Here is a 22,189-nt window from a genome sequence, read left to right as displayed (position 1 = left end):
TGGCCTGGCACGCCGTGCACTTCTGCTTATGGGGCACCAGCAGGGCGCTAGCAGCCCCACCCGTGTTTCTCACATGCACTGCAGGTTGCTAGTTGGTATTCCTCACCTCTGGTGAGGAGCCAGCCAGTCCTTAGTGTTTCCCTTTCACAGTTTAGAAATTCTAGGCTTTGGGAGGCTAAGTGATTTGTCCAAAGGGGTGAGAGACCTGGGATTCCAACTTAGACACATCAGCCTCCCTCTACTACTACATGCTGTGGCTAAGACTAGTTCTTCTTCATCTGGAGGCTTCTCTCTCTCTCTGTCTTTTTCCCCCTAAAATGATAGCATTTAGCCTACAGAACACTTAACGTGGGGAACTTTTCCAGCCAGAGCACAGATGGCTGTGGGGGAACAACAGGGAGAAAGGCTGCTGAGGCCGCTATGCTGCGGAGGCACGTCCTGTGTTTGCTGGCCTAGCCCTTTGCTTTGGTCCCTTGGTGGGTGCTGATGTAGTGGGGTCTGCTGCTGTCTGACTCCCTTAGGTCCCAGGCGTGCTCTTGTTCTCTGCCCACCCAGAACCAAGGCAGGCCTCCCTTTGCTTTGGTAATAGACGTGCCTTAGTACAGAACGCCATACCATCACGTCTTTTATATCCGGTGTTTGTCTTTGTCTTTGTTTTTTTTTTTTTTTTTCCTGTTTATCTTGACACTCAAACCTAAGCCATGACCTTGGCTTTCTCTCTGTGGCTCCAGTTCGTATTCTCCCTCCAGCTCTGCTACCTCTGGCTGCCCTGGGCAAATGTCCTTCCCCCTAGGACTCTAAGGGATTTTCTGTGTTGATCCTGCCTCTTGGCAGGGGGTGGGGGTGGGGTGGGAGGTGGGCAAGTGGGGGGTGCTCCGCTGTTCTGCGAAGCCCTGAGCCCTAAGGCTCCTGAGGCAGCCCTTTCCCTCCTTCGGCCTTACCAGTGCTTGCCCTAGCTCTGCAGTCCCTCTACCCAGCTAGCATTGCCCTGTGGGCCTTTGACCAATTTGCAGAGGCTGGGGGTGGAGCTCTTGGCCCTGTGCCCCCTGGCCCGGGACAGCTCCAGCTGCTGTGTCTGAAGCCCTACCAGGTCTTGGAGCTGTTGCTCATTGTGGCTGTCTCAGTCTGGAACAGCAAAATCTGAGGCAAAAGCTTCTTTGCTGTCACTTAGCTCGTGAGAGCAACACCAGAGAAGAAGTGGGGGAAAGGGGTGAGACAAAGAAGGCGGGAAAATAAATATGGAAGGTGTAGGGTTGATCTGGCTACTGTTTGCTAGCAAGTATAATTTCTTGTCTGATCTTATGGGACATCTTCAGGGAAAATCCCTGACGGTGACTACATTTTACAGCCATTCTTCCCAGGAAGGAGGAGACAGGGCTTGCTCACTGGCTCACTGCTCACTGGCTTCCCTCCCCTCTTGGTCAAAGTCTGCTTCAAGGGCCAACTTGTACATCTAGTTTGCACAAGCCCAGGAGTGACCAGCTGACCACATCATACCTGGTTACCAACCCACACCTCAGCAGCAACAGAAAGGATGGCAGGCCGGGGGGAGGGGGGTGGGCGTGATGTGCTTATCAGTGACACAGGGGCCGAGGTATAGACATCAGCGGTGATATCTGGATCCGCAGCTGTGGGGGCAGGACGAGCTGTGTTAGGTCCCCTTGGCCCAGCAGCAGGCAAGTGCACAGATCTGGGTGATGGTTAAACTGGATCCTGTCACATTGGAACATTTTAATGTCAGTGCAGCTTGGCTCCTGGGCTTGTCTGTGCTACTAGGAGCCTTCTTGTCTACTAAAGGAAATATTCAGTTTCCCTTTCCAGTTCCTAGAGTGGAGCATGTCTCAGAGGGTAATCTCTTATGTGGGGGAGTGGGATCCAGCTGAGTGTTCTCTCTGGTTGGGGGTGAGGTACAGGATCTAGATAATGCCACAACAGAGGGACATTTCTCTCAGCAGGAGGAAGAGCTGTCCTTGGAACAGCTGATGAATGTGGCATTGATCATGTACTGAGGGCCCATGTCTCCAGAAGTGCTCACTGTCAGAGGCTGGAGATCTTAGCCAACCCATCAATAGGCCTTGTGAGGCCAAATACTACCTTCTAGGTCATGACATATCTCTACCTTGTTTCAGCTCTAATAGATTGCCTCCTCCATGCCCTTCTGCACTGGGTGATCATTTATCTTCCTTAACACCTGTTGGATATCTTCCTCTGACCTGGCCTTAGTGAGCCCCTGTTGGGGGTGGTCCTATAGTGACCACAGCCCAGTAAATGCCTGTTGAAGATACCAGAGACGGAGTTCTAAGGTCACCTTGTCTTCAATTGGCAAGCTAAGATGATGGCAAGAAAAGTACTTAAATTTCTAGAGGGGCAATCCTGTGGGCATACAGAGGTTCTTTAGGTTTTGATTATACTGAATTGTTTTTTTAATTTTTTAAAAATTTTTTTTCATTTATTTATGATAGTCACAGAGAGAGAGAGAGAGAGGCAGAGACACAGGCAGAGGGAGAAGCAGGCTCCATGCACCGGGAGCCTGACGTGGGATTCGATCCCGGGTCTCCAGGATCGCGCCCTGGGCCAAAGGCAGGCGCTAAACCGCTGCGCCACCCAGGGATCCCCTATACTGAATTTTTCGAACTTGATTCATCTTTCAGGTGACCTACAAAATCAAGATGAGACTTGATCTGGACTCTGGCCGGGTTAAAACATTTAAATAGCTAATGGCCTTCTTTGACTTCTGACCCCATCATGGCCTCCCTTGACCCAGCTAATCTCTACATAATAAAAATAGCCTTTCAAATTGAGAGTAGGGAAGACCATGTAAATGATTTTAATAATTGTTACTATCCAGTAAACCATCAATGTTTCGTAGTTGAGAGGGGGAGTTAGTTGCACTCTAAGGAAGGTACTGAATATACCTCCCCAGAGGGTGGAGGGTGGGCAGGTGGTCCAGCCCACCAGAAAAAGTGATCAGAAAAAGTTCTTTGTGTACCAACTTGCTGTGTTTGTCTTCAGCAGCCTCCTGGCCAAGCTGGGAGTATGGGGTGCAGGGGTACCTGGCTCCTTCCATCCAGCTGCAGACCTTGAACCTCAGCCTTGTTTCTGACAAGGATGTAGATATGTGACAAAAGGGCCATTCCAGCAACTTGCTCAGAACAGGGGGAATCTGATCCAAGCGGATTTACTGTCTCTACTGCTGTAAAACAGCAAGTGCCAGCAACCCTCAGATGAAACATTTCCACCAAATAGAAAAATTAGAGCCCCTTTTCAAGTCATCCTGTTAGAAATCAGAGGAGTGAAATTGGTCTGGCTTTCCTTTGAGCACATCTGCACCCTTCTGACTAGGTCACCAACTAAAGCTCAGTTCCTGGCCCCCTCACAAATGGCAGGAATTGAGAATCCCATTTCCTGCGTCTAGCTCTTCCCATCTGTGCTCACCCTTTCCTTATGCACTGGGATCATGCTGGCATTCCACCCGTCTCATCCTCAGAGATGGAAACTGGAAGTCTGGAATCCTGATGCCAGGGAGACCTGCTCTGGCACCTGGGCTAAGAAGAACCATTACGGAATGTTCTGGGGCACAACAGCCTTTCATCAGGCAAACGCATTGGGCAAAACCTTCCAGGCTCTGCCTCTCCCAGCTGTTCGGGGATGATCAGTGGCTTGAGCAAGGGCGATGTCCTATTCTGCATGACCACTTTGATATGCCAGGCCCCACATAAAAGCAGACTTCCAACACCACCCCATCACTCACACTCTCACCTCAGAGCCACTTGCCTTGACCTATTTCACACTCTGTATTATTCTATCCACAGAGCCTCCCAGCTTCTGACCTGGGGGCTGACTCACTTTCCTGTTTACAGCCTTGCCTCAACCCTCCTCATTCCTAATGTTTTACATAGTTTCTCTGGCAATGACCTTTGCTTCCCTTTTGACTAGGGTTCAGATTCTCCTCTGGCCAGACAGCCTCTGACTGTTCTGGGTAAAAATATGCCAGATCTTACCTGGCTCTCTGTACCCGTGGTCCCTTCTGTGGCCTCCTAAAAGCATTGTACCTGCCAGACTGGCCTGTATATGGCTGGGGTAGCCTCAGTGTCAGAGAGGAAGGTAGGAGAATAGAATAGGGAGGGAAGGACCTAGGAAGGACAAATAAGCCCTTTCCTTCTGTGAAAATTTAGCACTATGGATGTAGACATTAAAGGGAACATCAATCATTTTACCCCCATGAGTTCTAGATTTGCTCAATCTCAAAGGGCCCCAGCAAGTGATGTGAACCTTTTGAGGCCACATGAGCCTGTTGGGAGTATGTAGATAGTGCTTGAGAGTGCCACTCTGTATTCCAAGTAGAAGTCCAACCTACCATTCTATCCCCAGGTGAATATTTTCCAACAAGTACTGCTACCTACTTTTACTTCTCAATTAATTATTCAGTGAGTACTCAGAGTAAATGGGATCGGTGAAGTTTGGATGGCTAATCAATGAAGTTGGCCATATGACCTCACATTGATTCAGTGTCAGGTCCCTTTCTTTTCTTTTTTTTTTTTTTGTCAGGTCCCTTTCTGATGCTGTGCATGTGGTAGATTTATTTTGGGGTTCCTGCTCTGCTCACGCCTTCTTTGAGAAATCCCCCTTACCCACAGCCCTGCCAAAAATATCCCGTCAACCATGTTCATACCATGTGATGCTCACCATAGGTGACTGGACCAGTGATGAACACTTGAAACTAATCCTGATGGTCCTTCATTGTGTCAATGACCAACCAGGTCATCTTGCTTGAAAACATGAGCTCACAGATGTAGAGATCATTGCTAGTCATTGGTGGGTGCTAGACTTTTAAGGTGATGTTGGCTAGAAGCAGAGTCAATTCATGCATAGGCAATCAGGGGTGGTAAGGGGAGCAGAAAGAAAGCATTAGTAAGCAGAGACAGCTCATTTGCTGAGGGAAGGATGCATCAGACAGCAGGGAGTTAAGACCACAGGGACTCAGTAAGAGGTGGAGCACATGACTTAGGTTCTCATGGCTTCCCAGCTCCAGACCCCCAAATCTCTGTCCATCCTTCATCTCTTGCTTGCTGGTGTCCATGAGATGACTTCTTAGATCCAAGACCAAATCGTCTCTACTGCCTGAGAGAGTTTTCCAGACAAGAGAAAGCTAAAGGAGTAGATCATCGCCTGACTTTTCTTTAGATAAGGATTTCTGTTCCTCATGGCTAAAAAAACCTTGATTAAAATAAACTGCTACTTAGGTGTTGCCAGCAGTGGCTGCAACAGAGAGTTGTAAACTTTTATCTTGGCAATTAAGGAAAGGGTGGAATATTTCCTACTTACTTATTTTGAAGTAGAATTTGATGTCATCAAAAAGCTATTTACATCCATATTCTTGTTGTTAATCATTTCGGACATTCTGACTTTTCACTCTTTTCTCACTTGTGATAATCATGTTGGCTTTAGAGGGTGTGTCCTTAGGAACTCAGCATTTGTAGGGAAAAAAACCCTCCACAAAAACCCAATATCAGACATAAGCTTACATCAAAGTAGGCAGGATTGGTTCTGCTTATTTAGAATAGTGGACTTTCGAATGATCTGCCCCAGAGACATAATCTTGATTGCCTTGTCAACAAACTCAGTGTCCAAATAGCTGGAGTTTTTATGGCTGGGGAAACTCCATATATATAGCATCAGAGGAGAGGCAGGGGTGAAGGTGAGGTAATTCAGTCTATGATCCATCTCCCACAATTACAAGCTGCACTCCTCATCAGATTTAGCTCCTACACCAAGTTGGTGTTTACCTGGGTGGAGAAGTGTAAATAGTGGGCACTCTGGGAATGGAGTTGAGGGTTGTCATTTTTTTTTTTTCCCTAGCTGAAAGAGAGGTCACTATGTAAGTTTGTATAAGATACTATGCTGGTCTGGGTAATAAATTCAAAGTAAGGTAAAATATTCTATGGGAAGAATTTTCATGTCTGAGGGAATGGGCAGAAAAATGAATGTCATTTGGAAAAGGATACTTAGAGAGTGGTAGAGGGAGAACTCATTTACAGTGAGAGGCTATGTAGCCTAATAGTGAGGCACGTGGGCTCTGGACCTGGACCACGTGGATTCAAATCCTGGGTCTACCACTTAGTTGGCTGTGTGACCATGGACAGGTTACTGAATTTCTTGGTGCTTCACTTTCTTCATCTATAAAACAGGAATAACTATAGTACCTACCTCCTGGATTTGTTGTGAAGATGAAAAGAGATGCTACATGTTGTACTCATAGAGTGGTGTCTGGCCCGGAGTAGGTGCCTAATAATTGCTAACTGTTACTGTTTTGTAAGACTTCACCAGGTGTGTCAACAAGACCAGCAAGGTGTGTGAGAACTAACACCACAAGTATTCTATCTTCTTGTTTTATCGAGAAAATCCAATATGTATCTTCTTGTTCTATCGAGAAAATCCAATATATTTACTCTCTGGCTATGGAATATGTGTGCTTTGGCTAAAACAAGAAAGAAGGTGCATAAAAGGGCTAGTAAAATCAGGATGAGAAGAGAGGGGCTTTCATAGAAGGAGGGTAAATAGATTGGGTTCTGGTCTGGAAAAATGAAGACTGAGATGCACTGTGATGAATTTTGTGAAAGACAGGAATAGCATGAATAATAACTTGTTTATGAAATACTGGAAAATTAGAACTGGCATGAAAGATGAATACTTTGAGGTGAATACTTGAACAGATGGTTACTTGACTGTACTTGCTGTGAGTCGTTTAGTTACAGAGCTCATTAGCTCAGGAGTTTCAAAGCAATTTGGATGAAGGGTATGGGTTATGGTCCTTTAACTATCAATGATCATTAGGGGTGTTTGGGATAGAACCCTAGTTTGGTCTAGTGAAGCATTTGTAAATTCTGTTAATGTAGTATTTGCAGTTGCAAACCACCCAGCAACCTTAATTCACTCGATTCCCATACCAGTGAGTTCCTGAGTTTATACCATGGGCAAGTCTCTGCAGAGAATCAAAAGATGAGAAAGACGGCTCATGGTGAAGGCTCTGATCTGTGTTGCCACCCAGAAAACACTGTGGCTAAATTAACTTAATTTGGAGGTTTAATATAGTTGGTTCATTTTTACTTATAATGTCTTGACACCAGGCAATTTTTGGTTATTTTTTGAGTTTGGGATTAGTATTGTGAAGAAGTTAAGGAAATAAAAGTTTCTTTCTGTAGGGCAGCTGTGGGGCTCATGAAATTGAGCTCAGTGGTTGAGTGTCTGCCTTGGGCTCAGGTCGTGATCTTGGGGTCTTGGGATCCAGTCCCACATCAGACTCCCCGCAGGGAGCCTGCTTCTCCTTCTGCCTATGTCTCTGCTTCTCTCTGTGTTTCTCATGAATAAATAAATAAAATCTTTAAAAAAGTTGTCTTTTTGTTATTGTATTGCTCTCCTAAATTCTGTCAAGGATGCTTGAATGTCAATAGAACGTTTATTCTTTCTTTTATTTTTCACAAAAATCAATTTTAGGGCTAGAGGTTAATTTGGAGACCATCTTCCTCAATTCCTCCTTTCAGCGCTGAAGGAGATGGGTCCTGGGTGACATACACAAGCTTGGACCAAAGCCCAAGTTCTAGTCATCTGTGTTTTCTTTCCCATCAGGCTGCTTCCCCCAGAGGATCAGGGTGATTGTAGTTGAGCTTATTTCCGTGTACACACAGACTCAAATGTGTTATGTTTTATCTTGGAGCACCCAGACTCAAATGTGTTATGTTTTATCTTGGAGCACCCAGAAGCCAAATTGGCTTCGATTTACTGTGAAGCCAGTGAAGCTTAGGCGTCAGGCCCCTCACTTGTATGAGCCTTGAGCGAGGAGAGGAAGCTAGGTTGTAATCAGGAAACATTTCTATATAAACATTTCTGGTAAATGACCTAAAGAGAGAATGTAAGAGATGGACCTGACTTTCCAAGGCTCCAGTAATTTATTGTGATCTTTCTCACATTCTAAGAAAAAGAAACTCACTTGTGTACCTATTTCCTACTTGTAATGCTGTATTCTTTTTCTTACAGAAAAGTGTTCTCTTCCTGCTGCAAGATTAAAAGTTTCAGGTTCTATAAAACCTCAGTTTGCTTCTGATGCCCAAAGATATAATCAGTTAGAAATTTCATTTTACTATTTCAGATTTTGATTTTTGAATTAATTTTTATTTAATAACTTGAATACATTTAAGTTATTTTTATATTTTAATTTTAACCTTTGCTATAGTAATAAAGAAAAAGTTGCGTTAAAAGGTTTTAAACAAAAATGGTAGCTCCTTGTCCCATCCTTCCCCACCCCTTAGTTTTGCTCTCCAGAATCAAGCATTTTTAATTCCTTTAGCTCTTTTCTCTCACTTTTTACCTTTATATTGTTTAATATCTTGCCATCTTAATTGATTTGTTTTATATCAATTTACAATAATACAATAGTGTGGTATTATTATTTAGTTGTATGTTGGCTTCCTGTAATAGATTTAGCTTTAACTCTGAACATCCCTTCTCTCTGTTCTTATTTCTCCACAATAGTCAAATCACAATTTTTGGTTACCTCCATCATCACTATTTATATTATGATGACCATTTAAATATATATACAACAAAAGAAAGTAGAATCCTATGGTATTATTCTTTTAAGAGAGGGGTGGGGGTTGGGACAAAGGGAGAAGGAGAGAGAGAATCTCAAGTAAGCTCCACACCCGGTGCTTGAGCTTGATATGAGGCTTGATCCTACAGCCCTGAGATTATGACCTGAGCCAAAATCAAGAGTCAGATGCTCAACTGACTGAGCCACCCAAATGCCAGCTATGGTATTCTTTCTTGTACAACTTTTTGTTTAAAGTTAATAATTATCTTATTTTCTTTTGCTTAATTTTCTGTTACCTCTCTGAAACACTACCACTCCTTTCTTTTTGTATAGCTTTTTGTTTTCCCCAGAGTCTGTAATTGCTTTGTTTTTCCTTTTATTTAATTTTCTGTATGTAGCCAAATAGATCATCAGAACTACAAAGCATCTATTTTATCAGTATTGTTTGTGGAAGTGGTCAAATATACCAGATAATCTACCAATCTTCCACATCCTCTTCCTCTCCAACCTCTCCCCCAGACCTCCTTCATCCTCCTTCTGCAGTATGAAGTAATATTTTTTCTAGTGTCTGGAAATTTATATGATAAGCCTTTGGTGAGAATGTTTTGTGAAGATGACACTCAGTGGATCCTTTTGAAGTTTCAGGGGATTATCTAATCATTATAAGCACTTTTATGTAACAGTTTTATATAAGCAGATTTTGAGGGATCCCTGGGTGGCGCAGCAGTTTGGCGCCTGCCTTTGGCCCAGGGCGCGATCCTGGAGACCCGGGATCGAATCCCACGTCGGGCTCCCGGTGCATGGAGCCTGCTTCTCCCTCTGCCTGTGTCTCTGCCTCTCTCTCTCTGTGTGACTATCATAAATAAATAAAAATTAAAAAAAAAAAAAAAAGCAGATTTTGAAAGTGTGTTTTAAATACTACTGTACAAGGATTGCCTTCATTTTCTAGTTGACAAGGTTTTTGAAGGGAGTTCTCCTAATAGTGGATAAAGTGCCACATCTGGATGCCTGAAATGTGATTAAAAGTAGGATTTGCTACTATCTAATTCAAGTCCTATTTTTTGGCATGTATATTAACCTCAGGGTGAATTACCTAAAGTTTGAATCCTAGATAATTATTAAGAATATATTCCCAATTTCTCTTTATTCTCAAACTCATAATGGCACTTGCCACCATGAAAACTAGTTTTTAATATATGGAAGTTAAATATAGTTTTAAAACAAATTATATTTTAAAAATTTGTTTTACATACTATTTTTTGTTAGCTGCATTAGAAGCATTACACAATAATAAGGAATTAACTATACTTGTTCCAATAACACCTTCCCTCCCTGATACCTTAGACATGCAGAACATTTTTGGTGAATTCTTACTGGGTCCTACTAAGTAGGACAACACATTGTTTTACTTTACTGAAGTAGAAATTAAGGCCTTTGCAGCAATTCATGATTAGGTTTTCTTATGGAGACTTTTTGTTCTTAGATAATGCATTCCCCTGTAAAGGAGGATTAGTGTTTTCCTAAATGATCCACTATATAAATCGGGAATGGTGCTGATTCTTTAGAGAAGGAAAAATTATTTTCAGTGTTTTCCAATATATTTTAATTCCATTCCTTTTGAGATTGATGCAATTCAAGTTGCATGCTATTCAGTTGAGTTCTTGTGGAACATAGCTCTATACCTTCATTTGATTTATTTCCTGAGACATCACTGGAAGAAAACAATGTTTTTGAATCCTTAAGATCTTGGTTGAAATGCTCAATCCTGTTAGCCTCTACAAGCAGAGATTAAATGTCTGTGATCAAGTCCTCCTCCCAGAATGCACCGTTATTGGAATGCCCCTGGCGTCTGTCTAGATCTGTAGTTTTGAAGTAACTACACATCTCAGGATGCACCACCCCTTTGCCCTTCCTTTTCTGTCTTCAGTTGTATTGTCCACTGAAAGCTGTGGACAGACATAGGGGAGGTAAATCCCCAGGGGCAGGTGTAGGCTGACTTGTTTGCCTGAGATTTATTTTTCCAGATTTTTAAGAAATTGCTGGGTGATGGGGTTCACACTGAGGAGTGGTGGAAAACAGGGAAACACCTACTGGAGATTATGGCAGGATTTCTAGCTATTTATCAATGGGCTGTTTGCCTACTTCCCTGCTTGATTTCCCAAGACTTATAAAGTTGAAGGTGGTTTTCTGTTATCTCCATTTCATGTCACTTGCACGTGTATAGTTAACTAGTGATTGATTTGGTGCAGTAATTTATTTCCATCAGTGCTAAGGGGCTTTCCCCAGAATTTCAGTATGGATGGTAGATTCTAAAGCGATTCTCTAGGGATTCTGTGCATTTCTCCTGACATTTTGGATCCTTTAAAATGAATGATTTTGCTATTTGGGTATTTTGTGTAAGGGATTTCCTGGCACTTGCATTTATACTGTATTACTGGCAGCTTATCAACAATATATGTGTTTACTCCATCAATTGACTATGGAAACATTTGGTTTGTTTCATCAGTTAGATTCAGCATCACTTCTCTCTGAGGAACAGTTAAGGTGTCTTCTGGATGAATGCATACTCAAACAGAAGTCTGTGACTAGACTTTCTTCAGAAAGAGAAAAGGAAGACATTGAGGATATAACACCGGAGGTCCCCTGTCTTTCCAGATCTATCCTTTCTGAGCTCCTAAATGGGTTAGAAACAAAATTCACAGAGGTGAAAGATGCAGATGTGCTGGAGAATGTGGAATGTGAAACACGTACAGGCTACTATCTCACCAAAGCCTTGACTGGGCATTTCACATCCCGGACTCTTGTCATCGAAGCAGAGAATTTGAAATGCCTCCAACTTTCTGAGGACAAAGTTATTTGTGACACAAAAGACTATTTTATGTCGAAGACCCTTGGCATTGGAAGACTGAAAAGGCCCTCTTTCTTGGATGATCCACTGTATGGCAAAAATGTGAGCCTTTCATCCGAAGACCAACATCTGAAAGTCAGCCCTCCAGAGAAACCAGAAATGGGTAAGGCTTGGAGAATATATATGTTGGTGTGTAATTATTACTCAGCCTCTCAATATAAATGTGTTATAGTTTAAGGTAGAGCAGGATAAGAGGTATGTTTGTAGGTCACAGATGGTGTCAGTAGCATGCAGCATGACAATTTATCCGTGTTTGTATGAGAGCAAGATTGAAATTAGTACTTTTATGAGATACATTATTCCTAATGGTAATTAATACGTATTCTTTTTTTTAATTTTTATTTATTTATGATAGTCACACACACACACAGAGAGAGAGAGGCAGAGACACAGGCAGAGGGAGAAGCAGGCTCCACGCACCGGGAGCCCGACGTGGGATTCGATCCCGGGTCTCCAGGATCACGCCCTGGGCCAAAGGCAGGCGCTAAACCGCTGCGCCACCCAGGGATCCCAATTAATACGTATTCTTGATGGTTATACAGAAAACAGTTATGATTTCAGAATAAAACAAATTAGTTTCAACAGATGCAAATAATTTGAATAGATTTGCTTAGTCTTTTAACTTCCACATTTCAGGGATGGACATTTATTCCATGGGATGAATTTGTAAAATGTGAAATACATTTTATTATTATTATTTTTAAAGATTTTACTTATTTATTCATGAGAGACATAGAGAGAGAGAGAGGCAGAGACACAGGCAGAGGGAGAAGCAGGCTCCATGCAGGGAGCCAGACGTGGGACCCGATCCCGGGTCTCCAAGATCACACCCTGGACTGAAGGCGGCGCTAAACCGCTGAGCCACCAGGGCTGCCCTCCATTTTATTAGTTTCTATACAAACTTCTCATCCCAGCTGTGTGTATATGCTCGGTATTTTGTCTGGATACAGTGTTGCATTTTACAGTGGTACAATGGTACAGGTGGACATTTTTTGACATACTGTGGACAGTTTTTGACATAAATATTCAATTACCTATGTTAGAAGTCTATTTAAGTAGACTGAACCTTTTCCTCTAAGGTAGATTACTCTATTGAATGATCTATTGATTATTTTCTATATTGTCTACTAAATTTATGTCGATCTATTACTATCTCCATGCTACTTATTAAACCTAGAATCTATTAATTCTGAACTAACTCCTCAGTCCCATATTTTTCACTGCCTCCCAGATAGCTAGCTCCATGTGGTTATGGCCTCAAACTGTTTTCCTCATCTTTCCTTTTAACTCAGATTTTCCTCTCCCTTCTGTTTCTTCAGTCACCCTGGGCTCAAAATTTGAGTCATCTTTGTATCTTCTCCCTCTTTTGCTTCCCACCTTCGCCCTTCGGTATTGTTTGCTGTGCTCCTGCAGCGCCTCCCATGCCCATCCCTTCCTTGCTCTTCCTGCTGCCTCAGCTGGACACTGTGATAGCCCTCGGACCAGGCCTCCTCACCACTGGGTTCTCCTCTCCTCCGGCCATTGCTGATCACGGCTAAACTAATTCCACCAAAGTACAGCTTTGGTGACCACACCTTGCACCTCAGAAACTTCTGACGCTCTCCACTGCCTACTGAATATGATCTACATTCTTTCCCTGGCCATTCAAGGCCTCCACAATCAGAGTTCGATCTTCCTAATTGCTCTCTAACTAAGCCTCTATATGTTATTCAGGTTAGCTAATCTGGTCTCAGGATTTCCAGTGCTTTCCTCTGCCCCTGGACAGCCCTGACCCTCTTTCCCTGAAGAATGTTCAGGTGCCCCTTCAGTGGCAGTTGGATTCCCAACCCTATCTCTCTGAATGTAACCTTCCACGCTTCCCTTTTTAAAAATCTTGATTTCTCCTCTGAATGTCCTAGAACATTGGTCTCCCATCAGATCATTTCACATACCCTGTCTTGAAGTTGTTGTGCACATGCGCCCCTTCTCTTCCTTATACTTGTGTAATTTTTTTTTTAAGGACAAAGATCCTATCTTTTGATTTGTTATTGCATCTCCTGTGATGCCCAAAGTGCTGCCTTAAACCAAGTGCCTGTTTAGTAAATGAAAATTTACCCAGTTTTCAAATAATATGCTGAAAATGTGGTTCACATTTATTCTTCACATCATGAATGAAAGCAGGTGGTATTGCTTAAGAATTATTCAAGGCTCACATGCTATATAAAGATTTGGAACTTTTCTTCTTTTTTCAAATGAAATTTTACAAGCTATGAAGTTTGTATCCAGCAGAGTTCATTTTTACAACATGCAATTCGATTAGATGGGTGCATTTTGCCTCCCCCCACTAAGGATCTTCATTTAAAAAATAAACTGTGAAAACTTTGTTCTGCTCTAAAATCGCAGTGTATTTTCTTTGTAGCTAAAGAATTTTTATCAGAGAAGGTATCTGCATCTCCTTTTTGTCTACTCTAAGCAGACTTACATTGGATGTGACCATTTGTTGTATATGCGAGCTCATTCCAGTGGAGTCTGTGTGTACGGAGGTTTAGAATAGTACTTCACTAAAATATGACTTTATTTCTATGTGACCTTGTGTCACACTGATGTATATCTGTCTCTGAGTAGAACATGACAAGATGGAATGAACTAGAACTTCTTGTGGCTTGATGGAAAGCAGCTGTGTAGCTTATCTATCACTTCAGAAGAACATGCCTTTGAAAGCACCAGGAGTCCCTAATGTGTAACAACCCTTGTGAGTGTGGTGGACTAAGATGGCATAGAGTGAATATGGGAGCTAGATTTTGTTTTCTGATTATTGCATAACAAACTATAAGGAACAGGTTCTACAATCTCGTTTTGAGTGCATGTTAGCATACCTGAGGTTGGAGTTTCTAATTTTACTAACCTCGGTGTTTACGATGAAAATCCTTGGCTAATCAATTTTATTCTGAATACAAATTGTAATTATGTGCTTTCTACGAAAGTGAACACTAAAACGGAATGCCAAGCCAGCTTTCTTGGCAAAAAGCCCTTCACAAATGTAACTTTAATGAGGAGTTGCAGTGTGTTCAGCCGTTACATTATATTTAGGTCTTTCTTAGGAAGCAGATACATGTAAATGTGATTCAGAGTAGATTTCTGTAGACAGGAATGAACTAAGAAAGACCAGTTATTTTCTCTTTCAATAGAAAATATTATTGATACATACTTTTCTTTTTCTTGATGAATTGAGGTCTGTTACAAGTATGAAAATACTTTTAAAAGGCAGAGTCAGATAAAACTTCAAAAAGAGGACCCAGCTGAATGATATTGAGGGCCGTTCTAAATTGTGGCATTGGAAAAGGAGGATCTGCCTCACAGCTGTATTAAAGTTTGTGCTTTAGGCTTAGTGGTAACTACTGATATTTGACTTTCTGGATACAAGGTCCAGTAAATTTACGGGCTCAGTTGGTTAAGCGTCTGCCTTCAGCTCAGGTCATGATCTCAGGGTCCTGGGATGGAGCCCTGCGTAGGCACCCTGCTCAGTAGGGAGTCTATTTCTCCCTCTCCCTTTGCCCCTCCCTCTGCTCATGCACTCAAGCTCTCTCAAATAAAACCTTAAAAAACAAAAAAAAACAAAAAAACTCCAAGGTCCAGTAAATTCAGTGTTGTACTCACTGTTGGGGCTTTAGGGGATTGGTAAATACTGTCTTCTCTTCCCCACCCAGATCAGAACCCATGTAAAGATAGATGGATTCTGACGAATGCAGAACGAGTAGGTTGGCTTCATTGCTGATGAAATGTAGGGAGTTGTGAACTGTGTAGGCAGTTACATGGTCTTCTCAATACTGCGTCCTCCAGGTGAACTGATACACCCAGTCACTGGCCGAGGTTTAAATCTTCGGGTCTCACCTGTGGAGACCCATCCATGTAGAACCAATAGCATGGAGGAATGGAGGAGCCATGATCTCATTTTACCCAATTTGAATGAAGCAATAGAATCATAAGTTCTTATTAACTGATAAAAAGATAATGTATTGCAATACCAAAACTCTCCAACATGCTATTGTCCACACTACTAAACAAAATGATAAAGTAGTATTTTTTAGGGAGTGCCATCAGTGGCACATATTTACATGAAAAGTCCACCTCAAATCAAAATGGAAGAAAATTAGCTGAAAGTAACTTGAAAAGATAAGTTCATTGAATATCAACATACTATATACTAAAGTTTTATATTAAGAGGTAATGAACACTGGCAATTTCTCATATAGCAGCTCTGATATTTTGATCAAATAAATTTGGAGAGGTGTTTAGTTACAAGGAGCATCTGAAAAGCAATGAGTAGCCTTGAAAAAGTAATTTAACAAATAACAACTAGGAAGCCTGAAGGCACACACAGTTTGAGGGAAACAGAACTCCATTAAAGCAATGATGAGTTAAGTATTTCCCTAAGAGCAAGCCAACATATTTTTTAATGGAAAAAAGAAAGAAAGGAAAAGAAAAGAAAAAGAAAGAAAGAAGAAAGAAAGAAAGAAAGAAAGAAAGAAAGAAAGAAAGAAAGAAAGAAAGAAAGAAAGAAAGAAAGAAAAGGTAGCTAATAGTGTTACTATTTTAGAATCTCAGCACTCCACTACAAACCAGGAAGTCTATACTACAACAAAGAAAACATTCTCAAAACAATCTAGTGCCTTTGAAACTATTCAAGTGGTCCGAGGAAGGACCTATACTAACACACAGCCCTTCAAAACTGCTATGTCCTTCACAAAAGCTAATCCACCTACAACCACCTCAAGTTACAGTCAATGGTGAATCACTGTATTGTACACCTGAACCTAATTTAACAGTTTAACTATACTGTAATTAAAATTTAAAAATAACGGAAAAAGTTACAAGCAAATAAAGTTTTGGTGGGTAGCATCTCAACTTGAAGTATTTTCAGATTATACAGTGGTCATTGTTGGTACAACTTGTTCCATCTGAGGACCCCAATGGAATAACATAGTTAGCTTTCTCACATCTATACTGAAATCCATACTTCTCAAATATGTATAACACAATCTTGTAGCTTGTATTAATCAGACTGAATGCTCCACACCAGGGATTCTAATTTCAGTAAGTCAGGCTAGGGCCTTAGATATAGGTATAAAAAAACAAGCAGAAAACTCACCAGATGATCCTGATGCTCTCTCTGGTTAGGAATAACACTCTGTGGTTTGTAACAGTGCTTCTCAAAGTTCATAGTAAGTGTCATTGGGGGGATTTTATTAAAGTGCGAACTCTGAGTCAGTAGGTTTTCTAACAAGCTGCCCGTGTTTGGGCCACACTCCAAGCAGCAAAGGCTTATAACATGGGATGGAAATCCTATGGCTCCAAAGAGCCAGGCACATGAAGCAGAGAGGAACAGACAGGGGTTGTGTCCTCCTGGAGGTACCTGCCCCTTCCAAAGGGAATGTCTGCTACTCAGCTCTCCTCACTGATGGAAGAACCTGCTGATTTGTCAGAAAAGTCAGAAGTCCAGGCTTTTATGGAAAATTTCCTGATTAACCTTAAATACAGTAGTCACTCTCATCCAAAAGGAATATGTTCCAAGACCCTCAGTGGATGCCTGAGACCATGGAGAGTACCAAACCCCATATATACTATGATTTTTCCCATACATGCATACTTATGGCAAAGTTTAATTTTTATAAATTAGGACCCAAAATAAATTTTTATATATTGTTATATATAATATATATAAATTGCATCCAGTAAAAGATTAAAAATACTAAAAAAAATAGAACAATTATAATTTACTGTAATAAAAGTTATGTGAGCCTGGTCTCTCTCAAAATGTCTTGTACTACACTCACACTTCTCATTGTGATGATGTGAGGGGATAAAACGCTTACATGAGGGGATGAAGGTGAAGGACATAGGCATTGTGACATAGTGTTAGCCTACTATTAACCTCCCAAGTCAAAAGGAGAATCACCTGCTTCTGGAAGGCTGCAGAACACAGGTGGCTGAAATAGCAGATAAGGAGGGACTACTGCCAACCATACCCAGTCACAGACATAATCATTTTTATATCATTTGATCCTTATTGAAGTAATAAAGCCATCTTATTTTACCAATAAGGAAACCAAGGTGAGGAGGACAGAGATTAAGTAATTTGCCTCAGATCATTGCTAATAGCAAAGGATTCAAAGCCAGATCTGGCTCAGCCAAAGCCCATGCTCCCAACCACTAGACCAGATAATGCTGGTGAGTAGGCACACCCAACATCCCTCTGCTCCTCTAGGCTCCAGGCTCCTCTAGCTCCAGGCTCCTGCTACTTACCCAGACTACTGCAAGCTTTAGGTAATTAATTTGCCCTTTGGCTTTTTTGTTCTTAGTTTCAATTTACAGTGACCAATCATCCCAGTTTGCCAGAGACCAACACAGGTTGGTGTCATCTCCAAATCCGTAATTATTTTAGCTCTTAAAACCTAGCAAGTTCTTTCTTGGCTGTAAGCTAAATGAAGGTGGGTCCCTTCTCTTTTGTTTTTTTCTTGTGAACTTTGTATACAGCTCATGGTGAGTGTCCAACAAATATTAAATGAGAACAGCTATTGTCTCATGTGTAAAATGACTTACTGTTCTGTAGGTTGAATAATTTTTCTTAATTATGCATACATTTCTGATTGCTTTACAACTTTGGTTATTGTTTTCAATGTGCAGATGAATAGGAGACTGAAGATGTGATGGAAGAATGGAAAGAATCTTAAAGATTTGCTGGGTGTGCTTTTAAGAAAGTTGGTAAATTAAATTTCATTTTTTTTTGAATCCTTATATTCAGTGACTGCATTTATGGAGACCACTGGTCAAATACTGACTTTAATATTTGGATTCTCTTCCTGGATTATATTTCTTTGATATTTTTGAGACTTGGGGTACAATTGGTCAATGGCTTTCTCCATTGAAATTCCTGGTAAAATTGTGTTTTATTGCTTATCTTGTAACATCAGGGATACATTACAGAAATCACCATTTTATGTATGTGTGTGCTATGTTAAAATTAGTTGAAGTGCTATTATGGCTTTGTATTTGATTTTATGTGTTACAACTTCATTGGGACTCCAGATTTAATCACTGAATTCTTATTTGGGCCCTGATGTTCTAGCTTTCCTCCTCTCTAATGCCTGGTAAGTACAACTTGCCATAGAAAAAAAATAATTTTCTCAACAAAGCAATGTTAGCATAGGCTTTGCTTTCTTTTTTTTTTTTTAATTTTTATTTATTCATGATAGTCACACACAGAGAGAGAGCGAGAGAGAGAGAGAGAGAGGCAGAGACACAGGCAGAGGGAGAAGCAGGCTCCATGCACCGGGAGCCCGACGTGGGATTCGATCCCGGGTCTCCAGGATCACGCCCTGGGCCAAAGGCAGGCGCTAAACCGCTGCGCCACCCAGGGATCCCTGCTTTCTTATTAGCAATGATACTTTGCTTAAACAGGAGTTTGAATTACTTGATTTTTTTTTTATCATCAGTTATCATCTTTCAGAATGCAGCAAATATATCATCCTATTGGAGAGAGTATATATACATCAGAATTTTGAGCAGAGGTTCAATGCTTCACTTTGATTGAACCAGTTTAATCACATTCACATCTCTGACGCAAATTCTGTGGCCAGAGGATGGACTATGATGATTGGTGTAGTCAAGGAGTCATGCTTACTTTCCTAGATGGGAGTTGGGTCAATCTCCCTGGAATAGCATGTAGAAACTAGGGATAATAGTAAAAAGTAAGCGGTTGCAAGGAGTGCTTAGGAGGAAGCAAACATATCTACTGCAGTTACAAACCTCCTACTGTCTCCCAATGAGAATACTATGGTGAACCCTCTAATTTTAAATAGCATGAAGGCTGGAGGGGATAAATAATAAATAATTATTAAAATATTAAATAATTTGTTGCTGCTCCTCCACATTAGACTTACAGATGTCATAGAGACAACCACCTTCTAGTTAATAATTTAATATACAACTATTATGAAAGAACCATATAAAGAAGTCTTCTAAATCTTCTTTTTGGCCATGCTTATGCTACACTGGTAATAGATGGACGATACCCTTAAATACATGGTCATTAATCAAAATGCCATAAATATCATAAAGAGGGGGCAAAGGGAAGATACTGATATTTTTTTCCAGAGTGCCCTGAAACTTAGAATGCAGCAAATAAAGATTGGCTATTTAAGAAAATTTCTATTTTAAAAGTTTTGTCGAGTTCATTGGATTCACAAGAAAATTTTATGTCAGCACTTTTTCCCCCCAGTGAATTGGTGGCTAGAGCTAGAAGTCCAATTTATTTCTGATGAAAAAGAAATGAGCTGTATTGTTCTGCCTTTAATGAAGTTTGGAGTGATAGGAATGTAGATGATTATTTTTTGCTCACATGTTTTCATCTACTGATAGTGGATGATGTTAATGATCGCTTATATCACATTTCCTTGACTTTAAAAAATGAATTTTTTACTATTTTCAGAGGAATCAACAGGCAATTTCTTTTTTGAGCCTCCCCTTTCAGTTTACATTAAAGTAATTGTGGTTCATGTTGATGTCCATGTGTGACTGTAACTTATCTTGATGCTAAGAATTTTGTTGTGTGGGTACTGGCAGAAATTAAAGTCATGCTTTTAGACTCTCCTAGGAGTGACATGTGCATTATAAGGTTTGAGTCAAGGGAGAGGTGACCTGGGTGGGAACTTGGAACGATGACAGAGAGGAGCCAATTTTGGCCCATCACCCTTTTCAAGAAGGTCAGCTTTCTAAACTTGTGTGCTTCTGGTATATGAGTGTGTGTGTGTGGGTGGGTGGGTGGGGGGGAGTCGGTGTTTAAGTATGTGTGTGGGGGGTGGGAGATGAGAGAGATGGCTTTATAATGTGTTTCTGCAAATGGTATTTGGGGTATAGTGAGCCTTTATGTTATAGGATTTTAAGAGAAGGGGAGGAAGACAGAATGATCTTGAGTAATGGATTTTGCCATTGAAAGAGGGGACACCATTTCATAGCAGGTAAATTGAAAGTTCCTCTAACAAGGATTGGTAAGTTATACATATAATTCAGACAAGATCGGGTGAATTCAGGGGTATAATATAACTCAACATGGAGGCTCCAGAGTTGTTTTTTTTAACCCTGAAAGGGAGAGAAAGTGTTATTAAAAATCATTGTTTTTAAGATTTCCTCTAGACCTGAGTCTTTGCCCCAGAACAAGATAAAGAAAAGTAGGAAAGAGTATCTTCAGGATCTTAAAATTTGAGATTTTTCTGCTAATCACTTCTCAAGAAACCTACTGGCACCAGCTTTATTGTAAATTCCCATAGGACCTGAGGTTTATTGTCCTTCAGTCCAAATCTCAAACACATGTAAATAAACTCTTGGAGCAGGAAAAAGCTATCACCCTGATGGCATAATTTTCATTTTTAACAAGCCCTTTATTTCAATTCAACCTACTGATTTGAAGGTCAGTCTCCGAGTAAACTTGGAACATGCCTAGGAAAGAAGCTCCTGTTTCTATACACTTTTTTGGTCCAATCAGGATCTTCTCAGTTACTGTAGGTTTGCTACTTCAAAGTGAATTAGAATTCTCTCCCAAGACTTGCTTTGGTTGTGCTCCTCTGAGAAAGAATGAGGTTCTGTTTCAAAGAGTTGCCTTTCAAATCAGTGTTCCAAACTCTGTAACCCTTTCTGATACCTTCTAGTTCTTGCTTCTTCACCTGGGCACCATGGAATGATTTGGAAACTTATATTTATATGTGGTTATGTTCCCTTAGATGGAGAAGTATTTTTAGAATGAGAGACAAAAATCAACGAGAAGAGTCTGTTAACCAGTCATTTCTAGTGTTTACTAGACCCCAAAGCCTGACCTTTAGCCTACTCCTAGGATTTCTGATTCTACCGGTTATCAAAGCTGGAAATTAATCTGTCAGTATTCAACAGTCATTGTTAGCTCACCCAGAATTCAAGGTCTGCTTTAGTCTGCTCTGCAAAAACTGATTTGATACTTTATATGTATCTTTGGGATTTCTTATGAATTCTTTTTTAGTCCTGTTTTTGACCAAAGGTGAATTCATTCTCTAAAAGGTGAGGTCTATAGAGTTTGGCCCAACTTTGTAAGGACGGTTCCTCCCTCCTTAGCAAGTACTTCTCATGCTTCTCCACAACATGCAGCTGTGTTGCCCATCCAGCGCTGTAATTCATGGGTCAGAAAATGTAGCTGTGAGAATTGCGTGCACTTCCTGTGTTTTTTCCCATTTTCACTGTTCTTTTTAGAAACAGAACTGTACTTTGGAAAGGATTCAGTAGGACATTTGATTACCTTAGTAAAATACAAAATATCCTGGTGGGGGGTCCACATCTTAAAAAAAAAAAAATCTTGGAAAGGACTCTTCAGGAGGCTCCACACCCAGCATGGAGCACGAGGGGCTTGAACCCAAGACCCCCAGATTAAGACCAGAGCCGAGATCAAGAGTCAGACGGCTAACCTACTGAGAGCCACTCAGGCATCCCATCTGGCAGGTAATGTTTTGTTCTTATTCCACAAATCCAGCAAATGTGTTTCCTAAACAAATCAGTCTTCAATTATATAGGAACTGGGAATGTTACTACTAGTTCTTGTAATGTGTTCTTGTGTATGCTCTTATTGATTTAGGAATAGACTTTACCCACACCTCCTAACAAAGCCAGCAGAGAACAAATAAACATGGATACGG

The 22,189-nt window shown here is 41.0% G+C and overlaps 1 protein-coding gene across 11 annotated transcripts in view; it reads left to right on the top strand.

Annotated features, from left to right (window-relative positions):
• Positions 1 to 22,189, top strand: part of FSIP1 (fibrous sheath interacting protein 1) — a 193,114-nt gene that overhangs the window by 167,871 nt on the left and 3,054 nt on the right. For 3 of the 11 annotated variants that reach the window (XR_013370041.1, XR_013370031.1, XR_013370040.1), the window contains 5 exons: positions 11,094 to 11,598; positions 18,159 to 18,236; positions 20,409 to 20,491; positions 21,750 to 21,995; positions 22,129 to 22,188. Coding sequence is in view for 1 of the 11 variants with exons in the window: in XM_077880574.1 (XP_077736700.1) it covers positions 11,094 to 11,598; positions 18,159 to 18,166 (513 nt within the window). In the remaining 10 variants the exon portion in view is untranslated. Of the gene's footprint in view, positions 1 to 11,093; positions 11,599 to 18,158; positions 20,124 to 20,408; positions 20,492 to 21,749; positions 21,996 to 22,128; position 22,189 lie in introns of those variants that run through there. The other 8 variants (XR_013370034.1, XR_013370033.1, XR_013370032.1 and 5 more) reach the window with 8 other exon arrangements.

The sequence above is a fragment of the Canis aureus genome, chromosome 32, assembly GCF_053574225.1.
Source record: "Canis aureus isolate CA01 chromosome 32, VMU_Caureus_v.1.0, whole genome shotgun sequence".
Lineage (NCBI taxonomy): Eukaryota > Metazoa > Chordata > Mammalia > Carnivora > Canidae > Canis > Canis aureus.
Note: the sequence above shows the minus strand (reverse complement) of the source record. Positions and strands in the feature narration are given on the sequence as shown.